Source organism: Seriola dumerili, unplaced genomic scaffold, assembly GCF_002260705.1.
Source record: "Seriola dumerili isolate Sdu_G_001 unplaced genomic scaffold, Sdu_1.0 BDQW01000091.1, whole genome shotgun sequence".
In the NCBI taxonomy this organism is placed as follows: Eukaryota; Metazoa; Chordata; class Actinopteri; order Carangiformes; family Carangidae; genus Seriola; species Seriola dumerili.
The window spans coordinates 7,797,966-7,825,829 of NW_019174346.1; the positions used below are offsets into that span (position 1 = coordinate 7,797,966).

At 39.3% G+C, this 27,864-nt stretch overlaps 3 protein-coding genes across 3 annotated transcripts; 2 read left to right on the forward strand and 1 right to left on the reverse strand.

Moving 5' to 3' along the window:
- The first annotated feature begins 754 nt into the window (after positions 1 to 754).
- Positions 755 to 3,690, forward strand: LOC111222343 (lens fiber membrane intrinsic protein-like). Its single transcript, XM_022746048.1, has 4 exons — positions 755 to 929; positions 1,654 to 1,803; positions 2,239 to 2,373; positions 3,629 to 3,690. The coding sequence occupies exons 1-4, from the start codon at positions 755 to 757 to the stop codon at positions 3,688 to 3,690; spliced, it is 522 nt and encodes a 173-aa protein (XP_022601769.1).
- Positions 3,691 to 6,484: 2,794 nt separating this feature from the next.
- bsx (brain specific homeobox) lies at positions 6,485 to 8,480 on the forward strand. The gene is made up of 3 exons (XM_022745878.1): positions 6,485 to 6,734; positions 7,441 to 7,631; positions 8,232 to 8,480. The coding sequence occupies exons 1-3, from the start codon at positions 6,491 to 6,493 to the stop codon at positions 8,478 to 8,480; spliced, it is 684 nt and encodes a 227-aa protein (XP_022601599.1). The 5' UTR covers positions 6,485 to 6,490.
- Positions 8,481 to 10,231: 1,751 nt separating this feature from the next.
- Positions 10,232 to 27,553, reverse strand: jhy (junctional cadherin complex regulator). The gene is made up of 7 exons (XM_022745877.1): positions 27,203 to 27,553; positions 23,364 to 23,459; positions 22,127 to 22,572; positions 21,554 to 21,851; positions 17,309 to 17,371; positions 14,707 to 14,814; positions 10,232 to 12,671 (listed from the first exon to the last, which is right to left on the reverse strand). Exons 1-7 carry the CDS (start codon positions 27,551 to 27,553, stop codon positions 12,462 to 12,464), a joined length of 1,572 nt encoding a protein of 523 aa, XP_022601598.1. The 3' UTR covers positions 10,232 to 12,461.
- Between the last annotated feature and the right edge of the window lie 311 nt (positions 27,554 to 27,864).

The following is a 27,864-nucleotide window of genomic DNA, read 5'->3' on the forward strand; positions in this document are numbered from 1 at the left end:
TGACTGATGTTAACATTAGCTGAAATTATTAGAGTTCTCTGTATGCAACATAACATTGACAATTTTCATTTGTTTGACATGCTGGGGATCAAACTGATTCAAAAAGTGCTTTGGTTTAGATTGAGACAGCTGCTGGAACTCCCGAGAGGATGCTCAGGGGGAAATGTGATCCAGTGGAAATATAGAGCTCTTCAATGAATACACAGAGCTCTTCAATGAGCATCCCGTTCAGGTTTCAGACATAACAAGATATTTCTCTCTATCATCCTTTCCCCAAAAAACATCCATGACAACTCTCCATGAGAAAGAGAGGATGGCTGCAGGATATTGCATCCAGGTGGAACAATGAGCAATAGTGGTATCAAGTATCAAAGCATCGCCGGATTCGATGGAGGCTGGACTTTGTGTGTGTGTGTGTGTGTGTGCGTGCGTGCGTGCGTGCGCATGCATTGTGAGTGGGGGTGTATGTAAAGCCTTCTTCAGGGACTGATCTCCCAGAGAACAAAGTGAAGCATACACACACAGACGACCCACAGCTCAATCCAGTGGAAATAATATGTTCATTACAACGCAATTACCGACACTTACACCCTCTCTCCCTGAAGTGTGTGTGTGTGAGGTGGAGAGGAGGGGGCCCATCCACTGACCACTGATTGTAAGCAACCTTATGTTCCTCTGTGTGTGTGTATGTGTCTGTGTGTGTGTGTGGCTGTGTGTGTGCATGTGTGTGTGTGTGTGTGTCTGCAGGTGCAGGATGTACAGCTTTATGGGTGGAGGGTTGTTCTGTGCAGGCGTGGGGAACATCCTCCTGATTGTTTCCACAGCAACCGATTACTGGATGCAGTATCGGCAGTCCAGCAACTACATGCACCAGGGCCTGTGGCGCTACTGTATGCCGGGAAAATGCTTCCCACACAACGACAGCATTGGTAAGTGCAGCCAAGTGGCATAGACAACTGGGAAACTACTAACTTCAGTATTTTTCAGTTAGCTAACATGCAAAGATTCCTGAAAGGTGGAGCTGCTGCGGAAGCAAAAATCAGTTCAGTTGCTGAGGTAAAGTGGGGCCACGGAAAGGTTATCTCCATACTGTAATCTTAATCCTTTATACCTTCCTGTACAGGTAAACAATGTTTTCATTCTACTTGATGAAATGGGAGCACATATCAAAAAATGAGAGAGTCCTGTTCTTCGTGACATTATACTGAGAATGTCTTGTTTTGTTTAATCAAAAATAAAATGCTGTGATACTTGATTTTTTATTTTTTGTTTACTTATTTATTTTTATGGAACTATGGGTAATCACGGTTACCCTTTATCTACTGTAAAAAAAACACAGCACTGTCTTTCCACAGAGTTGGCTCCCTGTCATAGACAAACACATTTCTGGAGGACTGAGCTCTATTGTCTCTGCCTCCAGAGCAGCAAGTGTTAAACACAACTTCACTCTGTTTTAGTGTGTTATGTGTTTGATCACCTCTGTTACAGAAGCAAATCGCACTTTGGTTGATAGATTTTTTTAAATTTCCATCTCACAACAGTTTGACAAAATGAGTAATCTACCATTCTTCATCATACTGGTCTGTTAACATCATTCACCTCTGCTGACTTGCACTGACCCCACCAGTCACTGTCCTTTGACCTTGTCCTCAGCCCATTTAGACGCCACCCGTGCCCTCATGATCCTCTCTCTTTTGGCTTGCTTCATCGGTATAATCATTGGCATTATGGCCTTCATCCATTACTCCTCCTTCGACAGATTTGACAAAACCTTTGCTGCAGGCATTTTGTTTTTCATCTCATGTAAGTTCATTTTCATCTCTGATGGTTTCGCACTTTGTTGGTTTGGTTTGAACTGTAATTTGCATTTAACATTTTGAATTTAAACATTCAAGGCTCAAGGCAAGTTTCTGAAAAGTAAATATAATTATGTGCTAATCATGAACTAATGGTTTTTTAATGATTCCATTATCGGCGCAATTTCACAACACATCTGCTTATTACGTTTATAAAAGACCTCATTCATGACACAGAGTTTTCATTAAACTGCTGTTTTAAATGCTTTGTTTTGCATAACTTGTAGTGGCCTTTATTTGCTATAAGTGAGATCATTTGGTGCTCATCTGTAACTAAGAGTGAATCACATTTTCTAACTGTAAACTGCAGTTTCCATGAGCAGCAGAAGTAACGGTTTGTACAATCTTTCTGGACATTTTCCTTTTCTCTTTTCATTGCCAGGCTTTTTAGTGTTTCTAGCAATGGCAGTGTACACTGGTGTGACCATTAACTACTATGGGAAACGCTATGGAAACTGGAGGTTCTCCTGGTCCTATATCATTGGCTGGGTGTCAGTGGTGCTCACGTTCTTTTCAGGTAAACCAACAAAACCAAACTGCGTTAAGATTCTTCTTGTTCACAAAGGGGCCATCAAAGTCTTTAATTTGTCCAGGTTCCACTTGTGTGTTCAGTTTAAAATTCAGTCACATTTTGTCCGGGTTTGCTTTCTGCTAAGTGTTAACCTGTGTTAAAGCTGTAACCTTGAGTGAGTTCCTGGATAAGCAACTAATGCACTCACATAAATTCTCTGCTTGGAGAACAGATTTTATGATGGTTTGCAACTGGCTCAAAATACTTTTCTTATTTAGGGTTAATTTTACACCAAATCCTGTAGTAGCTTTTAAAAATTCAAATGTAGCACAGCGGATAAAATTGCATCCATGTCCACATAATGTCAAGGCCTCAACTCCTACCTGCATGTCCAGCTAATAGTGCTCACACTGCGTGTACTGTGTGTAATAAAGAAAACAAAAACTGCAGAAGATACTTCATATTACACAATGCAGCTCTCAGCAGCGACAGCCAAAGCATACATGGGTTAACCCATAGTCAAGCAGCTGAATCAATGATGTGACATTATAAGTAAGTAATGCTTTTAGTAAGTGCTCATCTCTGAATCCTCTGCCATGCTGTGCAGTACCTGCTGATCAGCATGCATTTCACTGCACTGAATATGAAAATGGTTTAGAGAGAAGCAACATATTCAATATTCTGAAAATACCATGATGGTAAACTGTTTTTTACTGAGATCGAAAATATCAGAAAAATCATAAAGTAGTAGAAATCGTATAACAATAAGTGATGGAGGACAAGACAATGACATGCATTTATTTCTGTGATAAATTTCATAATTTTATTCATTAATTGGAGGCCAAATACACGTCACCCGTATAACGTGCTGGTCGATGCGCTACAAACATTTTCCACAGAGCAGAGGACCTTCAATGTGTTTCTTCCCTGATCAGTTAGGTTCTGACTTTGATATAAAAGCAAAGCTGCTCCATGGACTCACATAAAATGTCTCAGAATTATATAAAAAGGCCAGTTCGCCGATTTGATTTTCTTGTTTATGAATGAAAAATATTAAATTATGAGTTATTGAACGAGACCCAAAAATAGCAACTCGCCATCATTTTCATGTGTAGCTGTTGAATTGAAATGGCGGAAATGTGTCAATAAACAGCGACATATATGAAACTGCACGTTTTCTGAGATTAATAATTCATATGCAGATGCATGTGAGTAAAATTTCCTGCTGGATAATCAAGATCTAACTTCTCTTTCCTTCCAGGTGTATTCTTTATGTGTGCCTATCGGATGCACGAATGCCCCAGGAGCGCTAACTCTCATTAGAAGACTTCAACGATCCTCCAGGAGTATGGATCAGCTGCATCAAGGCTGCGTGTGGATGCAAAGTTTACCTCTGGGGCATGGATGATCAAAATTGAAATGATTCCAATAAAAAGATTGGGGGAAATATGACTCTTCATTTTCATCCACAGCACTCCGTGTATGTTGCCTTAGTAGATCATAAAACAAACTGGCCTGTTATTAATCTTTCCTTAAAAAAAAATGATGTCCTACCAGTCTGCATTGAAAAAACACCCTGAAAGTCAGATTACAAAAAAAAAAAAAAAAAAAAAAAACACACCTCTACATGTCTCCATGATGATTTGTTATGTCTAATGTCTGACAACCAAGTTCTAAGTCTTCATTCGTTGGAAAAAGAAGTGTTTAAAATTGACTTGGACCTATGATGTTTTACCTGTTGTATTATTATTTATGTAAGCCCCAATAGGCCGATACATTTTTCCCGCAAACACATTTAAGCGGGTTATCCTCCTCTCCATCCTTTTATTCCTTTGTCGTCCATCACCACCAGCATGGCTGCTCTTAAGACTGTAAGCCAAGTATAAGCCAGTGTGCTGCTGCAAACCTCTTATCCAAACGTGCCACTTAACGGAGTGACGCACCGCCTGACCGGCTCAAATTTTTACTTAATGAAATGGCCACAAAAAGCCGCTTAACCGCGCCTCAAGAACGGATCCTTAAGACGATTTCATCACTATTTGTTTCATTTACTTTCTAATTTTCCCCTAAAAGCAACTTGTTATCCTGGTGCGCTCCATGAAAGGGATTGACGCGCCTTCAGCCAGGTGCAGCAGGGTTACCTCCATCTGCTGTGGCCACGTCTTTAAAAAGCTCCTTTCTTTTCTGCGCCAATTCTTTAACCACCTGTATAAAAAAAAAAAAAAAAAAAATCTTGAAATTCGTGGAATCATGTTTTTCTTTAAATCTAAATCTGCCAGAGAAAAATCAGTTTACTTGATAGCCTATGTAAATGACAAAATCCTACAGTAAGAAGAAGCAAGTAAGAAGATTGTGCGCATTCTGCAGCAGCGTGGATTGAAGTTATTACTGAGTCCTCTTATGGCATCAGGTAGCACTAATGTACAGTCTTCACCATACCAAAGTGTTTGATTTGCATCCAGCCAACTATGCTAATTTACATTTTGAGCACACGTGTTCATTTAACACAAACCTATGCAAAGAGCAGAACAGAGCTTTTCCGGCGTAACTGATTCCAGTAATGAATTTGTTCTCGCTGCATCTGATCAAATAGAAATGTTGTCCTTCAGCCCGAAGATTACAACTTCCGCTCTAACATCTCCCTTAATTGCCTAATAGCATTGCAGCGTGAATTCTGCCTACATTAAGACACTTTCACATTAACTGGCCTGATTGGAAATGTGATGACAACACCATATCAACAAATTACAGCGCACCGCTTTCTTTCGCAAATGGGCACAGGAGCGGCACTTGTACTCTCCCAGATTTTAATACCGACAATTACAGCCAATTTGGGTGGAATTAGACAGACCTGTAGCAGCCTAATCCTCCTGTGACACAGGCTACATCACTTGATTCAAAAGCTACAAACACGAAGGAAGATGGATGATCAAAGGGAATCTCTCGGACAATTAAAAACACTGCGTGTAGCCGCATGTTCAAGTTTTAAGACAAGCCAATCTAAAGTTTTGTGTCTCGGACTTTCCCCAGGTTTGTGGAAAGTCATTATAGAAATAGTTTAAGTATCAAAGAGTTAGGCTACATGATATCAGTGAAGTCTAAGCATGCATCAAGAATGTTATAGAGATACCACAGTGATGCCATAACACAGAATTAGGCTATGTAGGTGAGAAACCCTCAAACAATAGGGCCTATAACAGACTGATATGTTTTACCTGTCACTGATAAGTGTAGCCTATATCACGAGGAATAACATCATGAAGCCACATGTCATTAAAACGCAGTTATTTTCCGCACCGACACACATGGAGCTAGATTTTTCTACAGGACAAACCCACTTTGAACTCATCATTAACGAACTGTGAATTAGGCCTAGTGTAGGAATATTGACATGTCTCAGTCAGGAATAGGCCACTATAAAATGCCCTCTCTCCTCCACTTTAATAACAATTTCAAATATTTTGTCTAAGTCACCAGTGGGCAAACAGACTTGAAATGGCTCTTAATGATCCTGTCAATAAATAAGATAACACAGAAAGACTGCACCAACTAACAGTTCCATATATGGCCTGCTGTAGCTCCATGTAAGTACATGTCATTTGTATTCATAATTAAGGAAGTTTAACCTTTAATGATAATTTTGTTTGGGAACCATTTGAAAAACTATATTTAAGATAGGTAAAAATAAGCAAATTCTTCCGTACAGAGCTCGTGAGCCTGGTAAAGGCAGCATGGTTGCTAGGCCACCACACAAGCTCCGCTACGAGCTGCTCTTAAATGAACGGTGATGCGATCACAGGTGCGCTGCTCATCTGGAATCTGTTCGCTTTTTTCACAAAGTTTCGATCGAGGCTCAGCCAATCACAGCGAAGAACCAGCCCCTCTCAGCTCCCCGCCGCCCGTGTGGAGATCTAATTGGCTGATGCGCAAATCAGTTTCCACAATCCGCGACTGTGTATGAATAAATACCCTACTTGTTGGATATCTGCCCTCCCACTGATTACTATATCACTGGGCACACACAGGGGCTGCATTTAAGCCTGGGAGACTTGAGGGGAAGAGACAGATGCGGGTGCAGGTTTAAAGGCAGAAAAAAAAAACACAATAAAATCAAACTAACATCATGAGTATGAACTACGCGTCTGCGGCGCCCACGCAGAGGTCGACTTCGTTTTTCATTGAGGACATCTTACTGCACAAACCCAAACCGCTGAGAGAGGTCATCCCCTCGCCGTTCTGCAGCTCCCTGGCATCCCGGATGCCCATCCTGGAGTATGGATACCCACTGATGCCGACCCCTATACTGGCGCCACATCCGCACCATCCTCTGCACAAGCCAGAGCATCACCAGTACTTCTTCACATCTGGTAAGCACCGGAAAGATGGAGGCCTCGTAACAAGGAGACTTGTGTAAGATATAGGCTACATAGGTTTTTACTTTACAGAAATGTTGACTGTAGCTACAAATTAAGCTGTATATTAAAAAAGGCTAAAAATGAACACAAATTTTTGCCATTTCAAAAAGGAACGCCATTGTTAATACTAGTCTGATTTACATGACTCTATATTAGGCTGCATTAATGAGTTGGGAATATAAAATAATTTACACTGACAAACGAATTTAAATGAATCCTATCACCTAATACAATTAACTGAACTCTGATCTCCAAGGGTTGAGCACCTCAGAAAATAACAATAACCAGTGTCTTATTATTTTCAGCACATGATCATATTTTACTTTACTGCATTAAAATAGATTCAAAAATTCAATTAGTTCATACAGTTTTATTAATCTTAATGTATGTCCAACTTTTAAAAAGACAATTATTGTTGCTCTGGTTGCTCTATAAATAATGAGGCTAAGCTGAGTTATTGTTTTTACATTCACTAAAAAAAACTATGTCAGTAACAACCAAAATATAAAAACATTAAACGCCAATTCATTCCGATATAGTGAACTTAGTTGATCTAATATCGCATATATTTAGAGTTTTCCCTTGTTTATTTTTGCTGTTGTTGTTATTTTCGTTTGTTATTTTTCATTTAAAAATCACTGCTTCTTGTCTCCTGCAGGGATGCAGATGCCAGCCCTCTTCCAGCACCACGCAGAGTTACCAGGAAAGCACTGCAGACGCAGGAAGGCCCGGACGGTTTTCTCCGACTCGCAGCTGTCGGGCCTGGAGAAGAGGTTTGAAATCCAGCGGTACCTGTCCACACCGGAGAGAGTGGAGCTCGCCACGGCGCTCAGCCTGTCCGAGACACAGGTACACACGCACACACTTAAAAGCACCGTGGTACAAGTAGACCAGGAGATGCAGGGACTCTCGGGGAGTCTGGTCAAGGACAGTCCGACCAATGTATGTTGTCTTTGTGCAGGGGAAAGTGTAGCCTATGTTTTTGAATGCTGTGTAGGCCTATTATTCCCAGCTACAACCCAGAAGAAGACTGGCGATTACAGTAACCACAAAACACAATACATAGGCCTATCAGTGATTCAAAAATAGGCTAAAAAATCACCAAGACGGTATTTATGTGTAGCTGTTAAAGAACAGAGCACAGACAGACATCCAGTAAGTGTATGCAGTGTATTGGCTAAGAACATGATTTTTGTTATTTCACAACTCAATAATTGTTTATGTGGAATTCTGACATAAGTGTAGCCTCTAATAATAAACACAGATACATTTAGAGAATATTTCAAAACAAGTCAGTCTAATACTAAACTTAAAGTAAATGTTTATAGTCTATTTAAATCACTTAAAATGAATGTAACTTAAAAAATAATTTCGGCTTAATATTGATAGGTCTTGGAATTTCTTTAGGCTTGAAATATTTAGGAGCTTTTTTGTAACTTATCCGTGCAGGTAAAAACGTGGTTTCAGAACCGACGGATGAAGCACAAGAAGCAGCTGAGGAAAGCGCAGGACGAGCGGAAGACGCCCGGGGAGCTGGAGCGCTCCGCGGAGAACTCCAGCGAGAGCGAACTGAACGACACCAGCGCGGAGGAGCTGAAACACGGACTGCAGCCGGACTCGTACCTGCTGGAGGAAAACGACGATGACGACGACGTGGACATCGAGGATGACATTTGCTCCACGGATCATCTACTATAGTAGGCTGCGGCGTTGTTTCATAAGCAGAGACGTTCACACTGTAAATGTACTGTAGATAACACACTAAGTTACTGTTTTAAAAATTGGGGGGTTGGGGGTAGTCTCTACAATACAATGTTAATATTTATTCAAACATGCAAAGTGGGGCTATTGATTTTTTTTTTTTTTTTTTTTTTTTACAATTTCCCCTTTAAGTCCATGTACAGGCTGTGGGAATTTTCGTGTTGTTATGTCTGAGGAGACTATAGGCTATATGTTTACACATTCATTATTATCATTATCATTATTATTATTATTATCACTGAACAGTCTAGACATTTTTTTATTATTATTTTCAGACGGAGAATAAAATGGAATAGCCTAGCTCTTGACTGTGTAACATAGATGCATCATGCTTCTCTCCAGACTTTTGCACTTTTAACCCAAAACATTAACATTTCCATGCTTTATTCATCTGCTCGTTTTTCCTATAATTGTCTGCTTTTGATTTTTTATTATTATTATTTCCCTCTCTCTCTCTCTTTATTTTATTTTTTTTTTTTTTGCAGTTTGTCTATATTGTTTCATTTTGGTCGGAGGCTCTGTGCTTCAATGACTGTCGTTTATATTTTTGTGTGTAAATGTATAGTATATATATAAATAATGAATCGGTTTTCGGCTCCGTTTCTTCTGTTACACCTTTTATGTATTTTTCTTTCCTGTTTACATTTTCAGACTGAGAATGGATGATTTAGAAGAGTCTAAAAAACAATCACATAAACATAAACGCATCATTAATGTAGTGTTGTTGTTTACGCTGCACATCTGATCATGTTTTCACGGTCAGCTTTTAAGTTCAAACCGCTGCTGTAACCTCCTGCATTAGCCAACAGTCTTCACTGCGTGGAGCTCAGCTCTGAATGAAATGCTGCTTGTTCTCACTGGGTTTCCTGCCTCGAACCCGCTGAGTTTAAACCAACACACAGAGACGCACAACTGAATGACAGCAAGAAATGACAAATAGGTCAGCAAACAAACTCAAACTTACTCCACTGAGCAGATGATGGTTGTATTCCTCTCATGAGCCTTTACTGATCAATGTCCATGGTCATATTTGTTGTTAAACATTGCTTCGTTGAGGATGAAATTCATCACAAACAGCGTTTTGTCTATTTTTTTTTTTTTTAGCAGAAATCCAGTGAAGTGATCGTTAATAATGGGATTGAAGAAAGTTTTATTTTCTAAGGTAGGCGCATTAAAATATTGAAAATTTATCAAAACTATATGCCAACTAATTAAACATGCAAAAAAATTGTTGTTAAAAATCTAGGTTTATAAGCATTTAATGTATTATTTGATACTGATACTGTTTTTTTTTCTTTTTCTTTTTATTTGTTTTGTTTAACAGCAGTCAGAACTTAATTTTACAGGAATGAGTGCATGTAGTTAAACAGTTAATTTAACTACTCTTAAAACTCCCCAGCATTGTTAATGGAAAGAACTGAACAAAACTGTAATTTTAAAGAACAGAGCCGGTAATTTTTCTATGGGTTGGTCCTGTTGTGTGATTTAATATGGAGCTGGGCTTGACAACAGCGGTGCAGCTTCTTCTGTGTCCTAATAAATATGATGGATGCAAAAAAACAAAAACAAAAAAAATAATTAAAATATTTTTTGTGCTATTTTAGTTTTATTTCATTATTCTATGCTGCAGGATCTGCAGGACCAAATCATCTTTAAATAATCTTGATCAACAGATGTCCATCATCATCATCATCATCATCATCATCATCATACCATACAAATACCTAACATTGTCCCCTCTGGTCCAACAAACAACTGCTGTAGAAGAGTATTAATAACGTGTACTGTCCAGTTACTACTGTTATAACAATTGAGGGTAGAAGGGAAGTAAAGTATTTATTGTAATAATTGATTTGACAACACTTGATTAGAAATGTGTGTAAGAGCCACACAAACACAGACATTTAAGAATCTTAAATCAGCTTTATTATGTGTATTAAATTTGTTTTCCCACAAGCTCTCTCTCTCTCTCTCTCTTTCTCTCTCTCTCTGGGCATTTGCACAATAAGCTGAAATCCTCTCTTTCCTTCGTACTGGATTTGCCATCCTTTCCCGCCTTTTGAAAAGCAATTCATGTCATCTTCAAAATGTGATTCTGATTAACAGGCAGCCGGGGAAAAAAACCATGTGGAGAATAGGCCATGCAGAAGGTGATCAATTAAAAGATTAAGCGTTTTGCAACACATGGACGCATCTGCATTTGGGCCTAATAGCAGGGCCATCAGCTCATTTTCAGGAAGCTTGCCGCCTACTGAAAGCACACTTCTCACATCAAAGCATCCACGTCTGCCTTAGCTTCCCAATGGGCAGAAAGGGATGCTAATTTGGCCCCCTTCATGTATAGCGGTGAAAGACTCCTTCAATTAACTGGATTTCAATGGCAAAAAACGAGTAGGTGGGACCAAAAAAAAAAAAAAGATGCAAGAGACTCAGTCTGGATAGGCAGTGTTTCTCATTAAATTAAAAAGGGCTTGGTCATTTGTTTCAAACCGCACATCTGAGGACTTAACACTAAAAACACAGAGCTTCAAAGAGTCCATGATGGGTTAAATAGAGACTATAATCTAATTAAAATATTGCACAGAGGTAAATAGTGCTTTGATAATGATCTGAGGGTTCAATTAGTAAAATGAGCTGCTTGGGAGTGTTGTGTGTTGGGGAGGAGTTACTACTACGAACATGGCTACAAGACATAGGGACCAATGAATGAAAGAAAAACAAACCCAAAACAGAGACTATCTGGATTACTGTAGGTTTAACAGTGATGTGAACAATGTAATGCGACTAAAATAACAATATGGGAAGTGTGGGCATTAGTCAGTGGTCTGGGACAGTTGGAAGTGGACTATAAAATTTAAGGTTTAGTGCTGTTGGTGATTCTATGACTGCTCAGTGTCACTGTTGACACACAAGAGCGTTCAATCTAAACCCAGCAGGTTTTCAGTGACATTTAATGATATGACAATGACACAAAGTCTGAGACACTACTTACAGTAATATCTGACTATTGAGCAGGTACATATCTCTATATACAGTTACGTTTGATTATATTATTATTATATTATGTATAAATGTATCTACTAAAATCAGTCAAATGTATCAAACCTACATTCCATACAAAAACTCTAATCTTTAAAAGTTTGAGACAAGGCATGACAATCCCACAGTGCTAAAGATTCATCCAAACAACTTCACACTCAGCACTGCACCTCCTTTGGTCCTGAGCAACACACCCTGCAGTGTGTGTGTGGTCAGTTGGTTTATTACTGCTGGAGTTGGCTGCTCTACTCCAATCACATCTGGGTGTTGGCGTAGAAAGTGCCATCGCCTTTTCTTCAAACCCTGACATGCACATATTCCCTATAGGTGCCGCATAGATAAGGGTCACATCAGAAAATAAAATATCTGCCTTAAAACATGTTTTCGCAGAGACTCTACAGAGCACTTTCTATGACTGATTTGTTAGAGGTGCTTTACATATTTCAACATAGTTTTGGAACCAGTAATGTTGAACTAGTTAGTTAATTGCACTTTTTCTTACGTGTCTTGGTGGACATTTTGAGAATCACGTCCACTCCGGCTTCCCCTTGACCAAATCTGGATTTCATGGCTCAGTCACTGCCAAATTTAAATTTTAAGATAATCTACGGGTGACATTTCTGGTATCAGTGTTTAAAACAAACACTTGAAGTGATTTTTTGATCTGTTAACACACAATATTAACAGTAACACAAGACACTGGCTGAGGCTTCAGTTCTTCTCAGAGATTGTCTTTATCTAATTTATCATAATTATTTTTGAAAAATGTGTGAAAATGTGTATGCAGATTTGTTGATGTGACTCTAGGCCTGGCTAATTTAAAAAGACAGAGCCCGGGTTCCATGGTTACTGTAACGTGAACTGAAACCGAACCTGGCTTCAGACAGCAGGTATTTTTCTGAAGAGTGACACAGCCTGCTTTTCTTCCTCATGCCGTTTGGTAAGGAGCTCCAGTCTGGTCAGCTGGGCCACATCCAAACCCTGCAAGCAAGGAGCGTGCTCAGAAAAACCTTCAGCCTGGTGTGTCTGTCTCTGTTTTGGTTGAGACTGGACAGGGGGTTTGGCTATTGTCTTGGCATATTCCAAGGCCTACGAGACAGAGAGAAAGAGAGAGAAATGCAAATTACTAAGTTCTGTATACAAGCTACAGTGGAAAATGGCCCTGGTCCTCCAGAAATATCCACATCTGTCTACTATGATCTTGTACAATACAAGGCACACACCACAGCTGAGGAACTTTAATGATACATTAAATATAATACATCATATGTTTATGTATAATTCTCCATTGGTGACAGCATAACTGTTAGTGGAGTTAATTTTGTAAAACATTTAAACATTTTGAAAAAATTCTCTTACAAAGTGAAATAGCAGGTGCAGAGCAGGTTCATTTCAGAGGATCAAATTAAAGCCTGTCAACAACCCACCCAACTTCTGACCAGTCAGATCACTGGAAAACCAAAGACATATTATTCCTACAGGATCCTGACAAGGACAAAACATTTTACAGTTAAGTGATAAATAATATACTAGCAGTAGATATTTTCAGAGATCAGTGAAATCGTTTTGCTGCTTCTTTCCACATATTCACTCTGGTTTTAAAACAACTTCTAACAAACACTAAACGAATACATACAGTGATGCTTTTATTCTTCTTCCATTACTGCAGCCCAGAATAACATGAAGAGACTCTGTGATGAAAATCTAATGAATGAACATGTTGAGTCAGTTTGACCTCATCAGACATGATGAACTACTTCTCTTCTCTTTGACAGCAGCAACAGTCCGACAATACTTTTTTTTTTTTATGCATCACGTATTCATAACAATCAGTTTGATCATCATCAGACAACAGAGAAAAAAAATACTCAGTTAAAAACCTAATGATTGTTGTTCTACTTTATTCTTGGGTCTGACAATGTTGCTCAATGTAATAACTCGCTTCTTTGACATGAAAAGATATCCTGGGTATGTTAAACTTGCTTCATAGTACAAACCTCAGTTCCAGGATCAACGCTGTGCACAACTACCAGGCTACAACCATGTAGTGACATTCTCCATAAGGCTACTACCAAATAAACTCAGAACATTTCATTTTTTCCTATTGAGTCCGTCAAACATTTATGTGACATGATGACCATACATGCACATGAACGAACACACCCATAAATACAGTATGTACACACTGCCATGAATTGGGGACCATACACATGTGCACATCTATGCAACACATGTAAAATGATTGTGATTTTATTTTGTCATTTTGTCAGTGTCATGATTTTTATATTATTATGTATGATAATGCCACTCTTTATTATGTTCTCAATTTAACTAATGTACTCTTGGTAGTGAAGATATGTTGGGACCTTTTAAAGCCTAACCAGGGACAGGAGTTATAAATTAGCCTTGGCTACAAATCCTGCATGCAACAACACATACAGATACAGATTAGACATACATGTAGCTGATGATGAAGAATGTATACTTAATTAAGAATTATTATTATTATTATTATTATTAGTATTATTATTATTTAAAACCATGTCAATGTTCTAAGCTTCGGGGTGGGTGATGGGTGAACAGCAGAGCTCCCTGCACTTTATAGACGCTCTTTATTTGGGTAGCGGTATGGAATAGGGGCAACAGTTTCCACAATATCAATTACTGTAATACCACTCAACTAAAATATCATCACTATATATATATCCCACTAACTCAGTTCATTCGTAAAGTGCTGTCACACATTTCACTTTTATTTTGATGGTTTAATTTGATCCTCTCCATTGATGTCATACACCTGTGGTCAATGTGTGCTCAATTCACAAGGAAAAATGAAAATTACACCAAACCAAAAAAGAAGTCATTTTTTACACTTCGTTTCACTTGATTTCCAGTGTTCATGGACATTGGAAAAACGATTTTCTCATTTTTTCGTTTTTGTTTTTGATAGGATAACAGATCATACTTTAATACCCTGACCAACAATGCTCCTCGATTCCATGTACATATCTTTTATACAGAATGGCAAGGCAGAATAAAGGCGCAACATTCCCGCCTTGAACATGCTGTTTAAAAGGGGGGCTGCATTTACAGACACACTCAAAAAGTAAATACACACACACACCTTCATCCTGGGAACTTTCTTGTCACTGCCTTCCAGGTCCTTGGCTGGTAGAAAGGGAATCCTACTTATCTTTTTGTTCTGCTCACGGACCACATTTGAATACAGCTTCTGTCGTTTTATTTTTTCAGCATGATGATGGTGAAAGAGTGAGAGGGAGTGAGAGAGAAGGGGGGGGGGGGGGGGGGGGGGGGGGGGGGGGACAGAAGCAGATTATAAAAGGGGGTTTAATTAACTGAGCCATTTCTCCCTTAAGGCCCTTCCCTTTGTGCATCCCCTCGGCAGAGCCTCTCCACCTAGCCCAACAAAACCAAACACAGCTAGCCATTCAGCGGGCCTATCCACATTTACACATATCATTCACTAATAGGTTTGGCCCTGGAGATGCACAGGACTCAATCTAGTGTAAATTGGCCAAACATGCTCACTTTTTACAACTGGGGATTAACAAAAGATATATCAAAGCACAAAGAGCACTTAACTTCTTTGGGGTACTCTCATTTGCTTTGTATTTGCAATTTTATCGGTGGAACAGCACGGGGGCCTTTAAATGATGAACTCAGACAGAGGGTCAGTGGATACACAATGACAGTAGTGGACATCAGGATTTAGGCACAGGAGACTAAAAAACAGCTAATCATGTTTGTCCGAAAAGAATTCTAATCACATTTTTTTTCCATACGAGTCCCTCCTTATAGCTTATATTGCCTAACAGCAAATCAATATAACATCCTGCTATGTAGGGAAACATGTTCTTCTCTATCATCCTCTCTTTTATGGCTAGAAAAGGCAGCGAGGTTCTCAAATATAGAAAGCAGAAAAATGTAGTTGCTACATACCAAAGTCAACACTGGGATTTCATCCTCATATTAGCGAAAAGCTCTATAATTCATTTTTAAATGCATGGAAAAAATACAAGACGGCTAACATGGAAGTTACAGGGGTTGATGTGGCTTCTTTCTGCCCAGTGGGAACAAATTCCACATCCACTTCATTCTGTCTCTCTCTCAATCGGTAGTTTGTTTCAGTTTTCTGTTTTGAACTTATTCATCTCCTGGCAGTAAGATTACCCACACCTTTCTACATGTGTTCAGAATAAGAAGACTTTAGAGAGCATAAGATGTGCTGCCAAATGCAGAAGCACCTTTCCGTGGCCAAACACAGATGTGGCTGTGTGTGAATTTGTGTTTGCATCTGTTTTTGGAGGTCTGTCTGTGGGGGCTTAGTTTTACCAATAGCCCTTTTAAATGTTCAGATATATTTATTCTTTCGTAATTTTTACATCTTGCTTATAATGATTTTTCAGTTTACATACCCTAAATTGCCCTTTTTATGATAAATTAGCCACTCAGCATCATCCATCTTCAAGATCCTGAAGTTTGATTGGATCTGTATTTTTTGAATGCAATCAATTATACACTTGATGTCTGTGTAAAAACCCTGACCTCAGTTGTTTCCAATATAATTTTCTGATCATATTCCACACATCTTGTCTCCATGTTCTCCACATTCTTTACATCACAGTAACATGAATACATTTTCAAGGAAAATACAACCAAGTCTGACATATCAGCAGCTGTAATCCAAAATACAGGAAGTGGTACCACCCTCCAAACACCAAGGGCAGTCTAACCAGCTTACAGCCATGTTGATCATGCATTTTGTGTACGCAATTTTTGGATCTGTGTGCAGAGTTTTTAAAAAAAAAAAATAGACCTAGTTTTGAAAATGTTTGAAAAACCGGTTGTAAAAAACTGTACTTGTAAATTCGCACAATATAATTGCTGTAGGTGAGTAAATAAAAAATTATAAACATGGAACTATGCATAATAAAAATAGACAAAGAAAAATATGCAATCAAACTTAGAACATAGTATATTTATTTATTTATTTACTATAGAAACTGTAACATAACATATAATTTTTTATTCATTTTACTTGTTTTATTCTTATTTATTTTACTTATTGCTGCCTGTTGTTCCTTGTATTGACCAAAGTATGCTGACGTGTTGCTTCTGACATATAATTACTTTTTACTGTAAGTTGTGTGTATGGACTGGGTAAGCTATAAAAGAATTGTCCTTCTTGGGATAAATAAAGCTGTCTTAATCAGAAACTGAATCTGAATAGCACCAATTATAGTACAGTAAATTCACACTACTTACAGTATATATGTATATACTATATATTGTGTGTGTGACTAGCCTTGCTCTTTCATACATGATTGAAGAAAGATTAAAGTGATTTGTTTGAGAACACGAGTGCAATGCATGACTGTATCAAAGTGAGTGAGAGATTTGTTTTTCTATCTGACAAATGTACGATGACAAATTAATCGACACAATGAGAAAACATCTTTGGCAGTGAAATATGTGTGGATACAACGGCAGATTGCACAAAAGCAATGAGAAAATCAATTTGTGTGAGGAAATGATGAACTGTTTTCAGAACTGCATTAAGAGTGGTGACAATGATGTTTCTGAATTGAGAATTGCATCAAAGCGATTGAGAAAAACTGTCTTGATAAATGAAGCCACATAAGTCAAAGAGTTACTGATAATTCTTGCTGATATGGTAGTGACTGGTGCTGCAGTTCAGTACTCACTGTCTTTTCAATGGCTGTGTAGTCAGGATGCAGGCCTCGCAGATCCATGGCTGTCTTCAGCTTCTTGTATGCCAGATAGATAGATAGATAGATAGATAGATAGATAGATAGATAGATAGATGGATAGATAGATAGATAGATAGATAGATAGAGGGGGGTTAAAATGGTACATTGCTGCACTAAATACAGTGATAGAAAAATGCCTGGCAGATGACATGAAAAGAGAGACAGAGGCTCTAAGTGAGTGACACTGTCTTCACCAAACATTTTGTAACACTCCTTTCTCTCCTCAGCTATTTGAGGAAGACTTTTTCACAGTGACCTTACATGCATCTAATTGGGGTGTTACTGACCTGATCAAGCCTGATTGTATTTCATGTGTAGCCACACACAGAAACTGATTTTATGTTTTTAGCTATGCTAGTGACATGGCTCCAGGGATAGCAATGGCAATGCCAAGAAATTTTGTAAGGATGCCTAGAGGATGTATCCTAATGACTTTGATAATCTTCTGTCTTTTCATCTAGCACCACCAGTTTTCTCTTATTCAGTGAATATCTCAAAAATTACTTGATGGATTGGCTCAAAAGTCTGTCAAGACATTCATGGTTCTTTCCCAGGCAACGCATCATAATGACTTTTCTAGTGTCAGCATGTCACTTATTACCATGTCTATGGTATTGAGTCAACTGTCTCAACAACTATCAGATGATTTGCCTGGAAATTTGGTTTAGATATACTGATATGTTCCCCTCAATAACTAAGTGATCTTAATGCTACTACTATTAACATTCCCATCAGCCGCATCTGTACTTTGTATTTAATGCTAATCATCAAATTTTAGCACAATAACAGACTAAATGAAGATGTTGATTGTGGTGAACCTGCAAACTGTTAACATCAACAGGTTGACACTGTCATTGTGAGCATAATAGAATTAGCATTTAGCTCAAAGCACCACAAAACCAAACTGCAGCCTCACAGAGACATGACATGGCTGTAGACTATTGGTATTCTTTAATGATACTTTTACATTAAAGTGATTATACACATGATCCTTGATTGTGCACTGCAGTTCAATGAGATCACCTCTCAATCAAACAATATGTTTACTATTGTTATTTAGATGGTAAATTTGTGTCACTGTAAAGGGTGCTCCTTTTATGTCTGCTCAACCATACTGGCTGTCTGAGTCATGCTAGTTATCCAATTTATTCAAAATAAAGCAGGACCCTATTATACTACTATACATTAGTTTATATGCACCAGTGTTTTTTCCTTAGGAAACCAAAAAATAAAAAAATAAAATGAAACAAATAGTGTATAGAGTGCACACAGTGCATGAGCTTTTAAAGGACTTTGCCACCATATACTGCATCACATACAATATTTCCTTATTAGGCTCCAATATGATACTGGGGTGCTTTTCTCAGGAACACTGATGGTGAGATGAATTGAACATGAATGAATTGATACAAGTCTTATGGGCAAAGAAATGATGACGGATGACAGATGTACTATATAGCGTTCCTTCACAGGTGCTGGAGATGATTTGTGTGTGACCATGTGTACATGGGTGCATTCAATCCACAAGCTGTCCCAGACAAAAGGGAGCTAATCATTCCAGATTGCACTGGCTCCTTTTAGGAAGGAGGATTTCAGTTTGCTGGACACAACAGGGTACCTTTCTTTCCAAGCCCGCTCCCCTCTCTCCCCAACCCCTAAGTCATGCTCATCTGCTTTCACGCAGCCAGACTGCTTTACAAATTGAGCCTGTAATCTTGTCAGACATGATGGCTAACATGGTGGGAGAGATGGAAGGTCAAGGGGTGTTCCTGTGGTGTTAGGCACCACAGGAGGACTATATGAAGGCTCCAGTGTGAATGCAACCCTAAGCATTTAATCATATGTTCTAGCCTTTCTTGGGTCCACCTATCTGAACTGTTCGTTGGTAGGTGATGTAAAAATGATACAGCAATGTTATTGTTAACATTATTGGTTTTGTTGTCATAGTAAGGAACAATAAATAGGATGCATTATACATATAATCAATCAATGTCTCTGTTCATGCCAGAATTGCCTGCAGTTGGTGTCCTAATGCTGTTGGGAATCATTTGGAAAGTTTGTCCTCCAACCTAAACAAACATATGGTGGTTTTTTCAACAACCATATAATTTGTTTTTTCATCCCTCTGATACGACCAATAGGAGTATCTCCTGAAATAGCACCCCTATGGCAGCATGTGTACCGGACCTCAGTTGTCATGGTTACCATAATAAACAAGGCTGTACCGAGAGTGGCGTACCCAATGTTGCCGTGGTTACTATGATAACGGTCATGGCTTGGTTAGGTTGAGGCACAAAAATTTCTTGGTTAGGTTTAAGCATTAAAACTATTTGGTTAGGGTTAAGAAACAATCATGATTTGGGTTAAAATAAGTAGTTCCTCAACATCAGATGATCTTTGCTGTCATGGTTACAATAATAACAACGAAGGGTCATGGATAATAAAAACAGTATAAACTACTGGTTTCACATGGGAATCAAACACCAATCTCCTGTGTCATATTCCTGTGTTTTGTTGACCCATCCATCCACCCCAACTTCAGCCTATGTGGATTTTGTCACTCTTTATACTATGTAACCGCACTTTTCCCTTTGCTCCTGTCATAATTACTACGACCACTAGATGTTGCCTGACAACAAAATGTAACTATGGAATATGATAAGCTGCTGCACAAATGACCTGCGGGCTCGTTTTTCACAGGAGGACAGCCTCGAGATCCCATAATTTACTTGTGTTATGGCAATTAAAGCACAGCAGTGAAAATGCTATGTTTTAAATATCATATATATGTTTGTATGTAGTCCGTTTACAGCAGTGCTGTGGTTGATTTCACCTGTAACACTTCACTAGAACAACATTAATTATATTTGCAGTAGTTAACTTGCACTTTAATTTAATAACTGCTAACGAGAACTAAATTTGTCGACCCAGGAAAAGGCAGGTTTGCTGAGTCACTTTCCACTCACTACTGCACAGTTCAGTCCCATAAACCAGAGAGGGGAGAAAACAACAGCAGCCAAATCATTAAATGCAAATGGGCTTCTTTAGTGGCCCTGCACCTCACAGACTCTCTCCCCTCTAATCACCTTATCCTCTAACACATCTTCAAATGGCTTTCAGAGCCTGTAGCTCTGTGGTTTATATAGTCATCATCTTATAGCAATTAAGTGTATCTTAGTGGCGCTAGACAATTAACCTGATGTTTTATGCCCTCTGTTACCAGAGCACTCCTGCTGGATTATGCAGTCCCTGCATGGACACAGCTGAGGGGATTATTTGGGACTTCAAAGGGGAATTTATTTGTGTAACCTCTCGTGTATGTGGGGATTAAAGGTGAATGCCACTCAACTGAAGAATTCATGTCACTTTTGTTAAATGAAACTGCATAATGTGTTCTTATTTTTCTAACTTGAACATGATTATTCAGTATGTGCTGAATGAGTTTTCCGGCCCTGTTTAAAACACAGTTTAAAAATGCTAATGAATTAAGTACATCACAGTATCTTTACACAGCAGCAAAACAAAGTTATTCCAAGTCATTGAGCGTTTGTGACGCAGCATTAAGAACCAGAGTGCAGTCTAAATAACTGTCACCACTGAAGGTCACATAAAGGATTTATTTGTTAATGATGGGAGTAAACATTTTTTATGGTGTTTTTGGACAACACATTTTCATTGAGACTAGTGCCAACCACTCTATAGCCCAGTGGTTCGCAAACTTTTTCACATCAAGGACACCTAACGTGACACAAATTAGACAACGGACCCCCATTTTGTACCAGGGTCCCGAATCCAATAAGATTTTTGCTTTTAGGTGTTTTATTCCAGAAAGTGTTTGAAACCCATGACTAAAATAGTCTCACATTCTGTCATTGTATGTATGTATTGCTTATGGAAGGAATTATAGTGAAAACAAATCATTCACCTTTTTTATGAGGAGCTCCCTCAAGTACCGCTGGGGGTCCCTGGACCCCACTTTGAGAACCACTGGTATAGACAATGTATGCAATGCACCCTAATCGTGAGCACATCTAGTGCAGGAATGACAACAGGTATGCTTTCTGAATACTCAGTGAAGGATATTTTGGTTTTTATCTGATTAGATGTCAGACACAGAGACGGTTTCAGACACACAATAATAAGCACAAACATGTTGACAAACTCACAGAGAGCACATACCTTGTTAGTAACTCTTGCCCTCAGCTGCTTCAGCTTCTCCATCTGAACCAGGTAGCTGTCGGAGCTGTTTCCATGGATGGGGTTGACCGTATTCACACTTTGACAAGGGCTCATCTTAGGCTCTTTTCTTGTCATTGGCTTCCCTATAGGTGGAAGAACTCTGCACGAGCCCAGGCCCTGTGACGAGGCAGTAGTTGGTGTCCTGGTAAGGTTTTGTGGAAACTGTTTGGTGTGAACCTCATTTAAACTCCAAGTCTGGTCATCACCTTCACAGGATGGCCACTGTAATGCAGTTGTCCTGAAACACAACTTACTGGTTACTGGTGGATTGGTGAATGAAGGGCACCATTATAATAGATAATGATCATGATAACATTTTCATACAGTTTTTTAACTCATTTTCTTTGTGTCAGTGCTAGTGCTGTCATTTTACATAGACTACAAGTTTAGTGTCATTTCAATGTTACTTGAAATGTTATTCGATGCTGTAGTCATCCAGTTTTTTCTACAGGATCCTCAACATGTAAAATCTTTCTCACCTCTGGTCAATAACAAACAGTATAAGCGGTTTACCTTTGCCATTGGTTAGGGCCACTCTCCAGGTTTCGGGGATGAAGCTGTGCATTTAGCCCTTCCCGAGACATGTGGGAGGACTTTCCTGGATTTGTTAGTTGACACCCTGGGTACAAGGCAAGTTGAACATCAGATGTGGGGCTCCAATGAGGACGACCATGAAGAGATGCTAAGTTGATGAAGGCATCCTGGCCCTTCTGCTGGAGTAATGAAAGAAGATTGGATGATGTGTTGAGGTTGACGTTGAGGTGGATGGTGGGGGGCAAAGGCTGTGATGAGGCCATCTTTTGAGGTTTTGGCTGCGTTACATCAGCTGGCCTTGCTAAAAGGGAACTCAAACAGTCTCCCAGCTCAGCTTTGACCACCACGGCAGGGGATGGCTGCTGTCGAGAGAGGTTGGGGTATTCTTTCCGCTGGGCTTTTTTCTCCTTGTTGATCTGGGTGATCTGAGGTAGTAGTAGAGTAGGATTAACAGTTTGAGGATAACATTTGTTCATTAATGTAGTGCATATAGAGTGCACAGGGGTGTTAATTCACAAAACCCAAACATATGTCCATATGTCCACTGTTTCTGAACATTTACTCCTCTGCATTTCTGTGAAATGTGTTAAAGTTTAACACTACCTATTTCTGAAGGTGGTGTGAAGCACAAAGCTCCAACTCTAAATTTACCCATATTTACAACACAAACAAAGCAACAACAGACAAACAAGAGCTCTGAGTGAAAGGCACAATTCTTTCCTAAGAATAAGAAGGGCTGGCACTCTTCTTTGCATGAACTGAGCAAATTATGTTGCACAAGGTCTATGAGCATGTATCTCATGCATCTAATGCCGCTGATTTGGCAAACGCCAGCTTTTCCCATTCCACTGAGAAAACATTAACACTCCTCTGCTTGGCAGTGTTAAGGTGGCTGCTCAAGTGCTCAAAATAATAATGCTTCTCCAACCCTCTCCTTTTTCACTCCGACTCCTCTTTTTGTTTTGTTTTTTTTGTTTTTTTAACCGTCTCTGTCAAGCTCCAGTGAAACAATGCCATCAGTGACTGAGTCCACATTCCCTAAAGGAAACTAAAAGCCAGGGTACTGTGCAGCAGCTAGATGATGTTTGTTAGAACGTAGGCAACCAAGCTTCCACACCCACAATACTGCAAAACAAATTAGATTTTATTTGATTTTTGTGGTGTTGTTTGGGATGACAGTGTCAACCAAGTGAAAAGAATAGAGGAGGGGTCCTACCCATAACTGCTGTGTTTTCTGGAGCCACACCAGCTCGGGGGCTGAGCTGTCCTCCTGATTTTCTGCAGTGGCCGTGTCCTTAAGAGTTTCATGCACCTTTAAACAGAACACAAAGGTAAAGCGACATGCTGATACAGAAGCAACAAAACAAAAACAAGTCCTTCATATTTTTCCTGTCTATACACCGGAACAAATATTTTCATTAAGACCAGTGCCAGCCTATTGACACCTATACAGGGGCATCAATATTGCATCCATAACTATCAATGCCTGTCTTCTTCATTTCAATTTAATATTACATTAATATACTATTGTAGTTGTTCCTAATGTATCTATTTCTGGCATGGAATATGTTGTGTTAATGCTGTAATGAAAAATCATTTTGTTAACTCCAGGACTTCCCCCAGGGGCAGAGGACCATCTGAGTGGATCGATGGTATTGACAGGCTGAAGACTTTTCACTGAATACCTCTAATTCTGTGTGGTTGAATAGGTGAAGGTCAGGAGGAACAAGTGGATCCAGGTGTAACACATCTATCAAGTGTGTTTGCAATTTCATCTAACAGGCTGAAATGTTACGATTATTCTGAGAACAGAAAGATTCTGGGCTCTAATGGACAAACCACCCAAACCTAACAATGTTTCAATAAGTTAGCTGTATGATCCTTTGTCTACAGCTTTCAGGCTAATTTTGATGTTTGTTCAGTAATTGAACTATACATTAATTCACAAACAAAACAGATGGATCTTTTGTTTTCCAAATGACTTTTAGAAATTTGGATGCTGTTACAGATGAACGAGGACAGAGCAGCTGTTTGAAGATCAGGAGCAGGTGTCAGTGACTACTGTATGTCCACCAGTATATACACACACACACACACACATACACACAAACACACAAACACACACACACACACACACACACACACACACACACACACACAAACACTTTGTACCTCTCACCTTTACCCATTCCCCCTGCCATTGCCTTTTGTCACCCATTATAAAAATCCCAATCAGTTGAGAGCAAATGATAGGCCTGTATTGCATTTAGAGCATGGTAAGCTGTGTAATATCTTTTCTACTAAATTGGGAGGCCCGTAATTGCTTCTCTGCGAGACGATGTCACAACAAAGTCTGGCAATTGCAGCTAGTGTATTACCTCCTGTACCCGGGAAACATCTGCTTTTCGCAATGAAGACTTCAAAGAGACTGTGGATCTTGAATTGCATTTAGCTGCTATTGTGGCCTGCCCAGGTAATCTTGATTAGGTGTTTAGGCCGAGGCAGGGTATACAGTGGCAGAGAGCTCCCCAGAGCTTTGGTCTAAAGCTATTAAAAGATTGTACATTATGTTCCCCTGGCTTTGAAGTGAGGGCCTGCAAGAGGAGAAGGGACTCTGAGGGCTGAGTGCAATAGCAGAAGATTGATCTGCTACTTCTGTCTTTATCAAAGGAGGCCTATGCCCCGTTGGATCCAATCATTGCTACCGCCACTCTGCCACTTGTCCGGGCTAAACATTTGCTGCATTAGGAAGTTGTGTACATTTAATAACACGTCTAATTATAACAAGTTGCCTTCAGATGGCCACTCTCTTCAAAAGACCAAATGGGTTATTTTAAAAGGGCCTTGTAACAACTGGCTCGTCTGGACTCATATTGATTTGTGAAACTGATGCGATTTGTACATGTGGAGTGTTGCTATCTTTTGCAAGTGGAAACAGACAAGGAAGAGCTGGAGGACGCAAAGGACGCTCTGTGATAAAAGTGATGTGTGGTTATCCTAATTACGAATGAATATTGTTTTTGGCTTTTAAGATGTCTTTCTCTAACCTTCACTATTAAGATTTTTCAAAAATCTAACATATGTATTATTTCTTTGATCTTCAAATATTTAATTTAGTGTGTGTGAAAATAAACTGCCCTATTTCAAAACAAGAGACCAGAGAACAAAACGTCAATCTCACCGAGAGACATAAACAGAGGAGGCTGCCTTAATAACAAACTAGAAACTGTTACTCTGTAGACAGTTTGTGTATTTAATTTCAGGTTAACAAATTTCACCTTGAGCTATTGCCACTAATCACTTAATTCAGTGTCCTATTCAATAATTATCCAAGGAGAGGTTCCATGATGTTGGTTTCTAAAGAGTCTTGGATCTTGAACTGTCCAAGTTCATACAACTTTCATGTGTTAATTCAGTTTTAGGGTGGATTGTTTCTGTAAGCACGCTAATCACAGTGCTACAGTAAAAAACAGACTTTAAGGAGATTTGTTCTTATTACAAAATATGGTTTTAAAAAATGACTTTGTTTTGAGCCGATTTCTGATAAGCTTTGTTGATATGTTACATTTTTGCCGTAACACATCGGATCAATTCATAAATTAATCCTGTAATGAAACAAGAAACAGACCAAATGCAAATTGGTGCCCCCTTCTTTTATGCCCTATGTCCCTCATTAAGTAAGAGACGTCTTTGGGGAGACGGAGAAATGGAAAACTAACAAGCGAATTCAGAGGGAAAACGACAAAACACAAGGGTTGAGGAGAGGGAAAGGCTCTGGCTCTGTTTACCATTGCACAAAGCTAACGGCTCTTGACTATGTAAATGGTGATGATATGAGACATTGTAGAGGGCTGGGGCTCAGATGGGTGAACAAGGTTGTTGGTATTATAGCCAGCAAACAGTCTTGTGGCCCAACAAATGGGGAATGCGGGCCATCCTGACCAATTATGCCACTGTGCCAGGTGCAGGGATGTCTAAGAGCCTATTGGTAACCATGCGTCTCTGATGTTCTTGTTGTACACATCAGCTCATAATAAGCACTGCATAGCCAGACATGGCCCTTTTCATAAGGTGGAGGAGAAGGCAGATGAAAACAGCTATGCTCCTTTGCCAAATTAATTTTCCAGACTGGGTCAGAGAAAATATCATAGAATATAGGCATAAGCATAAGCTCGGCTGATGAAGAAGCAAGGAAAGAAGGAAAAATAGAAGAAAAAAAACGAAGGAGCTTGTGCTATATTCTGCTCATGAGACAAGCTGCATTCAAGCAACTGCCCATTAATAGTGTCCAAGATTAGAATAAGCTTTCAAGAGTAAATATACTGACACTTGGCTACGTGCATAGTAAATACAGATATAAAAAATACATAGCATATATTCAGCATGTGCACTCACAAGCCCCACAACTGACCTCTATGTTTAAAACATCTTAACATTGTTAGAATGTAGCCAGGGTGCAATGGATTAAAGTCCCTGCAAAACACACCACACCACTATCATCAGGATCACCATCATTTAATAATACTACAAAAACTATAGTTACTGCGTAAAATGCAAAACATCTCAATCATAACTACAACCTCATCTCCTCTGTGCATTTCTGAAACAAAAACAACCTAAATTGTAAAACGAAAAAGCTCCTTCAAAGAGGCCAGTACATTAAATAGATATAGTTAATCTGTCCATCACAAAACAATGACCTGTAAGGATGTTACCAAACAGATCACAAAAACACAATGTAAACTGTCACAGTTTAAACTGGGATTTGAAGCACTTATATATTCTATCCCAGTATTCCCAGTGGTCTGTCCCCAGTCAAACTTAATCGTCAGTCATGCAACTGTAACAATAGCGCAGCAGTCCAAGATTCATTATCAATACTAGTGCAGCTCCTGGTGTCTGTTTCTGTAATTGCAACCTGTTTGAAGAGAATGCCTGTTTGAGGGTGACCAGTACTGTGCTGTTGTCACATTTCAAAGGTCAAATTCTTATTCTGTGATTAATAAGCACAAGCTGTTGGTTGAGAAAACTACATTCTGTATGCACCTCACTCACATTAATGGGCATCTGCTGTTTAAGTGAATACACCCTCACATAGGAGCCACGTTTGGATGTGCTGCGCCCCAGGGTTATCTTGTTGCGTTCCACTATGTCCTCCATGGGTCTTTCTAGCTTCTTGTTCGATAAAACATCATGACTTGTAAATTTGGGTGTGTTCGTTTTCTGGATGGGTCTTCCTTGTGCACATCTCGGTTCTTCCTGGTAGTGGGTCTGAAATTCTGTAGTATCAGTTTCTGGTGATCTGCATTGTAAAGCACGGTTGTGACATTGGGTGGATGTTACAGAGTTAGTCTGACCATCTTGTGGGTGTAGGAAATACGGCTGGTCAGACTCACTGCCAGCCATTTGAGGTGTCACCATAACAGCTTGACTTGTGTCTACACTGTATCTGTATCCTCCTTTTATTTCCAATCCCCGTCTGTCACCACACGACTGACTAGAAATCTCCTCAGGGACTTGGTAATATTTCTCAACAGAAATCTGTGGACGCTCATTGAAGTGGCTGTTTCCCTTCAGCTTGGTCCTCCAGTTCGGGTCATAGCGCAGGTCAGAATATGCATCATCAGAGAGCGGCCAGCTGCGAGGTTAGAGAAAGACAATAGAATAAAGATTATTTGCTCAATACAACCAGCCTAACACTGATATTTGCATCAGTA

What these genes read in the sequence shown, in the direction of transcription:
- jhy (XM_022745877.1), bottom strand. Translation starts at nt 27,553, where the DNA reads ATGGCTGGCAGTGAGTCTGACCAGCCGTATTTCCTACACCCACAAGAT. An exon ending in GGCCCTAACCAATGGCAAAG is followed by an intron (nt 21,852 to 22,126) that starts GTAAACCGCTTA and finishes GTTGTGTTTCAG; the next exon opens with GACAACTGCATTACAGTGGC. An exon ending in GGGCAAGAGTTACTAACAAG is followed by an intron (nt 17,372 to 21,553) that starts GTATGTGCTCTC and finishes CTGGCATACAAG; the next exon opens with AAGCTGAAGACAGCCATGGA.
- LOC111222343 (XM_022746048.1), top strand. Translation starts at nt 755, where the DNA reads ATGTACAGCTTTATGGGTGGAGGGTTGTTCTGTGCAGGCGTGGGGAAC. An exon ending in CCCACACAACGACAGCATTG is followed by an intron (nt 930 to 1,653) that starts GTAAGTGCAGCC and finishes CCTTGTCCTCAG; the next exon opens with CCCATTTAGACGCCACCCGT. An exon ending in CATTTTGTTTTTCATCTCAT is followed by an intron (nt 1,804 to 2,238) that starts GTAAGTTCATTT and finishes TTTCATTGCCAG; the next exon opens with GCTTTTTAGTGTTTCTAGCA.
- bsx (XM_022745878.1), top strand. Translation starts at nt 6,491, where the DNA reads ATGAGTATGAACTACGCGTCTGCGGCGCCCACGCAGAGGTCGACTTCG. An exon ending in CCAGTACTTCTTCACATCTG is followed by an intron (nt 6,735 to 7,440) that starts GTAAGCACCGGA and finishes TGTCTCCTGCAG; the next exon opens with GGATGCAGATGCCAGCCCTC. An exon ending in TCAGCCTGTCCGAGACACAG is followed by an intron (nt 7,632 to 8,231) that starts GTACACACGCAC and finishes TTATCCGTGCAG; the next exon opens with GTAAAAACGTGGTTTCAGAA.